A 7,543-nucleotide genomic window follows, 5' to 3' on the forward strand; every position below is an offset into this window, starting at 1 on the left:
AAAAAATGGGCCCAAGATTACCAATATATCGTTATGGTAAAGACATATGCTTAGGAGTTACGTTACGAAACATTCGAAGACATGTGGGTTAATACAAAACGTAGCGAAACTAAAAAATCGTTTTTATCTTAATACAAACTTCAATCAATAAAAAAATTGTTGGAAATTATAAGAAAATTCATAAAATTTCATAAACATGTCGGTATAACACGACAAACATATTAAGAGGGATTATTTACTATAAAAAAGACAATAAATTAGATTTTTTTTTTAAATATTTCGAGAATGGCTACATTTAGAAGGAGATTGATAATAACCTTTTTTGTTTTCAATCACATCAGGATTCATAATTTGTGGCTAAAAATGATTGTTAACATACAGAAATTCGAAGTTTCGAAATTCCTAAAAATTTGATGTTCCATAAAGTTCGTCAAAAATAGTTTTACCATCCTAGGCCCATTTTTTAAATTTTCTGCATGACTTCTATTTTGTATGAAAAAATTGAAAAAAATTAAAAAAATATGTATTTTGGATATTGCAAATTGAATTTTTATTTTGTAAATAAAAAAAGAGTACTAATTTTTTTTCTCAGTGTACATTTTTTTTCATATTCAACCATCAATGCTCTATAACTCTTTCTAAGACACTATTTCGGTACGACTCATAGTTTTTGAGATATAAATTATCAAAGATTTCTCTTACTAAAATCGATACGCCCTTTTCAAAAGTTACGCTTGAGTCAAAAAATTCCCAATTGCTGTGAAAAACTCATATTTCCTCCAACCCAAACGGAATACATACTTTCATTGGAATCAAAAATACAAGTTTTTAAAATCTGCATTTTTTAGGACGATTTAATTTGGAATTGCTGTATTGATGACAAATTAGCCTTCAAATCTCATATTGATAATGTCATCAAAAGGATTGCTAGAAAATATAGCATCATATGACGATTGAAGAATGAGTTAACCGTACGAAGTAAAATCAAATTGTATAAATCACTCGTCTCACCTCACATAGACTTCTGCTCATCCATCTTGTTCCTTGCAAATAGCACACAATTATTGAGATTGCAGCGCTTATAGAATAAGATCATGCGATTAATATTAAGATGTCATAGATACACTTACTCTAACATAATGTTGGACGCGCTACAGTGGTTATCTGTTAAGCAAAGGATTTATTACTTGACAATGGTGTTCATCTTTAAAATTTATAATGGAATGCTGCCTCGATATTTGTGTGATCGAATTGAACGAGGAAGTGATTTCCATAGTTATAATACTCGAAACACGAATGATGCAAGAACACCTAATTTTCTTTTTAGTAGGTCGCAAAACTCACTTTTGTATAAAGGAAAAAATTTCTTCAATTCGATGCCCAGATATATTAAAAGAGCGGCAACAATGGCTGAGTTCAAAAAACTGTGCGTCATACATGTGAAATCTGTGTTATAAATTGTGTTGTCTGTAATAATTTGCAGGTGCATAAGCTACTATGTTCGTACTGATGATGATGGATTTTTTTATTGCATTGTTTTTTTTTTTAGTTTTTTAGACTGAAAAGCGAAAACAGATATACTATGTAAACTTTTTAGGATCTACAGTGGAAACCGGATTTAATCTCGGGATAGCCCCGTCGGGATACTCGTAAGCTATCGTATTAGCAGATGGTTATATCGAGGTTTCTCTGTACTGTGGCAGATCTCAGAGTAAGTCTCTAGTGGAAACTTCAAGAAATCGGGTTTAATTTCCAATCAGTCAAGGATCTTCCCGGGTTGGAAATTTGCTTGACATGACTTGGGATCATTTTTGTCAGTTTTTGCCTATTTCTTGATGTTCTTATGATAGTTAATTTAAAGGGTGTGTCACATCAAATTGCATCACGGAAAAAACGCTGTAGAAATTCGCCCAGTAGACCGATCCTTTTGAAAATTTTAGACAGTAAAATAAAAACTATTAAACAACTTTTGACATTTTCTTTTTATTCATACTTCGAGCCCAAGCCCGTATGCTCGCACCTTCCTCTTTACCCCGTCCATAAGGTTCTGTACAACGTCAGGTTGTAGTTTTTTTTGAACAGAAATCCATTTTCTCTTGAAGTTCGCCTCCGATTTGACAACTTTTGGGTTCTTCCGGAGGGCCTGCTTCATAATCGCTTTCCGCAAGAGCAGATCGCTTGCCACACCATGTACTTTTTGGCAAACTTGGATAGTTTCTGCTTGCGAATCTCCTCCGGAACGCTGAATTTGTCCTCTGCGGAGAAGAACAACAGGCCCGGCAGCTGACGAAAGTCCGCTTTGACGTAGGTTTTGTCGTCCATTACCAGGCAATGCGGCTTCGTCAGCATTTCGGTGTACAGCTTCCGGGCTCGCGTCTTCCCCACCATGTTTTGCCTATCGTCGCGGTTAGGAGCCTTCTGAACCTTGTATGTACGCAGGCCCTCTCGCTGCTTGGTCCGCTGGACGAATGAACTTGACAAATTCAGCTTATTGGCGACATCCCGGACCGAACTTCTCGGATCACGTCTAAACTGCTTAACTATGCGCTTGTGATCTTTTTCACTGACGGAGCATCCATTTTTGCCGTTCTTCACCTTCCGGTCGATGGTTAGGTTCTCGAAGTATCGTTTTAGTACTCTGCTGACCGTGGATTGGACGATTCCCAGCATCTTACCGATGTCCCGATGTGACAACTCCGGATTCTCGAAATGAGTGCACAGGATTAATTCACGACGCTCTTTTTCGTTCGACGACATTTTTCCAAATTTCCGAAAAATTAACAGTGAAGCATGGCCAACGTGATCTATACACTCTTATCTGATTATAAGCGAAAGCTGAAGATATAATTCCTAAAAATTAAATTTCTATAGCGTTTTTTCCGTGATGCAATTTGATGTGAAACACCCTTTATGTCTGCAACAGAACCAGTTCGTTTTATTTTGCATACTGGGTTTTCATGAACATTATTAAAATTAAATATTATCTTAAAGATAAATCGTCCTGCTCAAACCTTTGTAGGGGTATGAGGTGGAACCATCATCATCATCATCATCATCACAAATTAAGTGCGAATGAGCTAATATTTTGCATAGGGTATATTATCGTGCAAATCAACGATTCGTAGCATGTTCCGAATGAAAAATCGAGATAGCTATTTTTATTGGTACCCGTAAACCATACTTTTCGTTTTGTATTCCAAGTCCCAGAGTGCCGATTTTTGACAAAAAAAAATTTTCGAGATGATACTAGCTCTCGACGATTCATGCAATTTTTAGACATTTGGCGTCAACAAAATTTTTTTCCGAGAACCCCGATTTCCTTCCCTCCCCTCTTGGATGATTTTTCGATCTTCAAAAAACTCAAACTTTGACGGCTTTGCGCCACTCTCCCTTAAGTCCGATTGAGCTGATATTTTGCATAGTGTGTTTTTTCGAGGTGGTAAACATTTTGTATAGGGTAACTTTTTGAAATTTTAGGGTCGATTTTTTCCCATACATTCATTGGCACCCTAAGGCACACTTTCTTTAAACGGACATACGTTCTTGTCATATTCATGATAACATTATCAAAAGGAGATTGAAAATTTCACTTGTCATCGATAACAACTCCTAGATACATAATCTTCGTTTTAATCTCTATTGAACGCGTGAAAAATTATCTCCCAATCGGTTTTCTAAATTTACACCGAATAATGCATGGTGTAAGCATGAATAAGCATTCAATTCATGTCAGCTACATTTGATTGTCTGAATATCTATCGCCGAATGATGAACAGAACAGTCTAAGAACATTCATATGAGAAGTGCTATCAAATAACGTGGCTGATTGAACTGTAGAATGAATACTTATGCTCTAAGCTGTTTAACAGGACTTCTTCCGAGTTTAGCGAGCGATGTCATAGCAATGGAGGCGATATGCGTCTTCCAAGTTTTGAAGCAAGTTTCCAACGAAGTACCAAGGATGACTAGTAATGCAATGCGGAACGTACACGAAGATGGATTTTGGGCAGCTTCCAGGCCAATAGATCGATAAGGCAACGGATCGAGAGCTCGTTTCATCATCAAGAACCTACCTACATAAAACCAATTCTAAAATTCCGGGTCATAAGTGTTAAGTGTACCCACAATTCGTCTATAATCTTATCTCCATGCTGATTTTTACACTTGTTCCACCGTGGAGTGTCTATAAAACAATCGCGCGACTATGTTTCCGAATTAGTTTCGTTCGAACGCGGAGGCAAATGAGTGCAAAAATTATTATCATTGGCGCGGGAGCTGCCGGAATAGCGGCCGCAACGCGACTGTACGAAAAAGGTTTCAAAAACCTCCAAATTCTGGAAGCCACCGAACGCATTGGAGGACGCGTGGCAACGGTCGATTTCGGCAAGAATGTGGTCGAGATGGGTGCCCAGTGGGTGCACGGGCAGAAGAATAACGTCGTATACGAACTGGCTGGTCCCTTGGGACTACTGGAATCTTCGGTGGTTGGCCGGAATAACATTTATATTCAGAGCAGCGGTGAAATTGTGCCGACAGAAATCTCCGATCGGTTGATGTCACTCGCAGATGGGATTGTGGGATCGGAAGAGTTCGCGTCCTACAATGGAACAATGGGAGACTTCGTAACAGCACGGTTTACGGAAGCCATGCAAGAGGAACAAATGCAGGATATTGACCCTGTGTTAGCGCAACAATTTTTAGTGTTTTTTCACAATTACGTACGTGGATACAATGCGTTCGACTCGTGGTACAACATTTCCGCTTCGGGATTCGCGGATTATGAGCTCAGTGAAGGGGACCAGAACCTCAGTTGGATGGGCAAAGGTTTCAAAAGTGCATTGGATTTGTTGATGGTAAAGAATTTATTCAAATATGTAAACATGCGACTGATAACTTCATTTCGCAGAAGAGACATCCAGCGCAGAATGATGAACCGATTCCGATTGATACCAAAATTCTGTTCAATAAGTTTGTTACGAACATCAATTGGAACAAAGGCCCTGACAATCCGCTAACAGTGAGCTGTTCCGATGGAACCAAATACGATGCAAATCACGTCATTTTAACAACTTCTCTGGGTGTTCTTAAGGATAACATAACCACAGTTTTCACCCCAGAATTGCCCACCATAAAACAGAACGCCATTAAGGGCATTTACTTTGGGGCGATTAATAAAATCTTTATGGAGTTCAAGACGCCCTTTTGGCGCGATCTAGGGAATACGTTTGGGTTGCTGTGGGATGCGAACGAATTGGAAGAGTTGCGTACTACGGAATATGCTTGGACTGAGGGATTATCGCTATTCATCACAATCGATCGGCAGCCGAATTTGTTGGCTGCATGGATGATCGGTAAAGAAGGACGCCAGTCAGAACTTTTGGACGACGAACAGATAATAGACGGATTGATGTTTATACTTCGAAAATTTTTTAAGTCGAAAAACGTTGAGAAGCCGGCTTCAATTCTACGGTAACTTGATCAAGTTTATTACTACTTGGGAATCGATTGAATAACAGGAGAGTTCCCACCGAATAGGTCGAAATGGTCCACGGATCCCAACTTTCGAGGAACGTATTCATCCTCTTCGCTGTTTGCTGAGCAACTTGGAACGGGTCCTGGCGATTTGGCGCTTCCTCTAACTGATTGCCTGGGAACCCCAGCGCTACTCTTCGCGGGTGAAGCGACAAACACGGGTCGCTTCGGAACTGTCCACGGTGCTGTCGAAAGTGGTTGGCGTGAAGCAGATCGAGTTGTAGAGTTTTATGAGAAGCAGAAAGGAACCTCTAAGTAGTAGAAGTATGTGGTATTGTTGGTTATTCTCATTTTACGAAGACGGAAACGGTTATTACCTAATAGTCCGAAAGAATGCAAATAAAAACATATCGACACAAAACTACAGGTAACACAAATGTATGGTGTCAACTGTATATCCGAAAGATTATGCTCTGCTATTTTTGACGTAGGACTACGTCTAAAATAGCAGAAGTCGGTGGAGGTAAGCCTGAACCTGATTGTGGCCTGAATCAGCGTCCTCATCGAGCGTGCGAGGAGCGATTAGGTGCAATCAAGATTTGACGGGTGAACGTTGTGTCACCGTGACATTCTCTCTTCTCGTTGCCGACCCGCCCTGCCCTCATAGCTCTACTGACAACGCGAGCTGCTTTCAGAAAAGAGAGATCGGCCAACAAAAGATACCCGGACATTCTTTTGAATGTGACCATTTAATTTAATTTAAATTAATTAGAATTATAATTAGAAATACACTGAACTCAACTACACTTCATATCTGTCGACTAATTCCAGTTACAGGCTTCGTCAATAAGCAAAATATGCGTTATTAAATACGTTACGGTTTGGTGCGGTTTATGGCCCGGCGGAGTCATTGGGCCGTACTTCTTCTGTGATGATCAAGACCGGCACGTTATTGTGAATGGGAATCGCTACCACTCAATGATCACCGAATATTTTTGGCCCAAATTGAATAATATGGACTTGGACAATGTGTGGTTTCAACAGGTTTAGTTTCATCAACGCCCTAGATTAATTTTTAGCTTTTAGTACATTATCCGTATTACTATTATGTTTTATCACAATGAAACCGTTTAACTTAAACAATTTGTTTTTTTTATTTTTTTTTCATTTTGTGTAGAAATTCCTCGAATCCTATAATGATTGAACCAAGGCTCATGAATAAGAACCACATCCCGATATTCACAAGTGAACGCGAGTGCATGGGACATTCTGCATTTGGTTGGTTACCATTCTTCCGGGGCATGAAATTATCCCTCTAATTGGAGAGTGGCTTACAATTGTCTATGTGCTAGAATAGTTCTGAGCCTTTGCTGTTTCAAGAACAGAGAACAACCAGCATCGTTTTCAGCTATTTTGAAACTTTTTGATTAGCTTGAATGGAACAAAAAGGAATTGGCTTGGCCCCGGAAACAAAAAGGCACCGAGTTTGTTTGACCCTGAGTCAGAGCCTCCTATATGGGAGAGTCTTTTGTTTTGGGTTCCCTGAACTTTTGATGGTCATATTCCGGTTAACCTGCGTCTTCATTGATGCGCTGTCGACCGTGATTGTGGCCGTGGTTACTCAATTTGCAAAATGTTGATCACTGAGCGGTTTAGTATTCTCCACGCGTCAGTGTTGAGGTTATTGTTTTGGCTTTCGATAAGCGCTTTAATGGTGTTGTAATCATATTTTACGCTCTCCGGAGAGACATCGACAGCCAGAAGCTCCGCAACATTCCACGGAACTAGGGAAGGGCCCATTTTTTTCAACCAACCAGTCGTTTTTTTCCGCTGAAGAGGAATGGTAGCAAAAAATTACATCTTCAACACTTCGTTCCAACAGTCCCACGAGTTGCGCGGTAGAGAAGTTCCGCTGCATCAGTGACCCACTTAATGCAATGAGGGGAGAAAGTACTGCCGAAGGTGCGCTCCCCTTTCTACAGGCTCCGTTCGAGACAGAGTATTTAATCAAACCCTCAGGTAATTTATCACTCGGCACGGATCGCGTAGCACCTATGCTAAGAGACTTATC

General features: G+C 39.8%; 1 protein-coding gene across 1 annotated transcript; it reads left to right on the forward strand.

The window, feature by feature from the left end:
- The first annotated feature begins 1,140 nt into the window (after positions 1 to 1,140).
- On the forward strand, positions 1,141 to 5,824 carry LOC129769779 (spermine oxidase-like). The gene is made up of 5 exons (XM_055772246.1): positions 1,141 to 1,263; positions 1,328 to 1,711; positions 3,870 to 4,853; positions 4,907 to 5,469; positions 5,536 to 5,824. The coding sequence occupies exons 3-5, from the start codon at positions 4,149 to 4,151 to the stop codon at positions 5,789 to 5,791; spliced, it is 1,524 nt and encodes a 507-aa protein (XP_055628221.1). The 5' UTR covers positions 1,141 to 1,263; positions 1,328 to 1,711; positions 3,870 to 4,148; the 3' UTR covers positions 5,792 to 5,824.
- Positions 5,825 to 7,543: the final 1,719 nt, after the last annotated feature.

Source organism: Toxorhynchites rutilus, chromosome 2, assembly GCF_029784135.1.
Source record: "Toxorhynchites rutilus septentrionalis strain SRP chromosome 2, ASM2978413v1, whole genome shotgun sequence".
Classification (NCBI taxonomy): domain Eukaryota; kingdom Metazoa; phylum Arthropoda; class Insecta; order Diptera; family Culicidae; genus Toxorhynchites; species Toxorhynchites rutilus.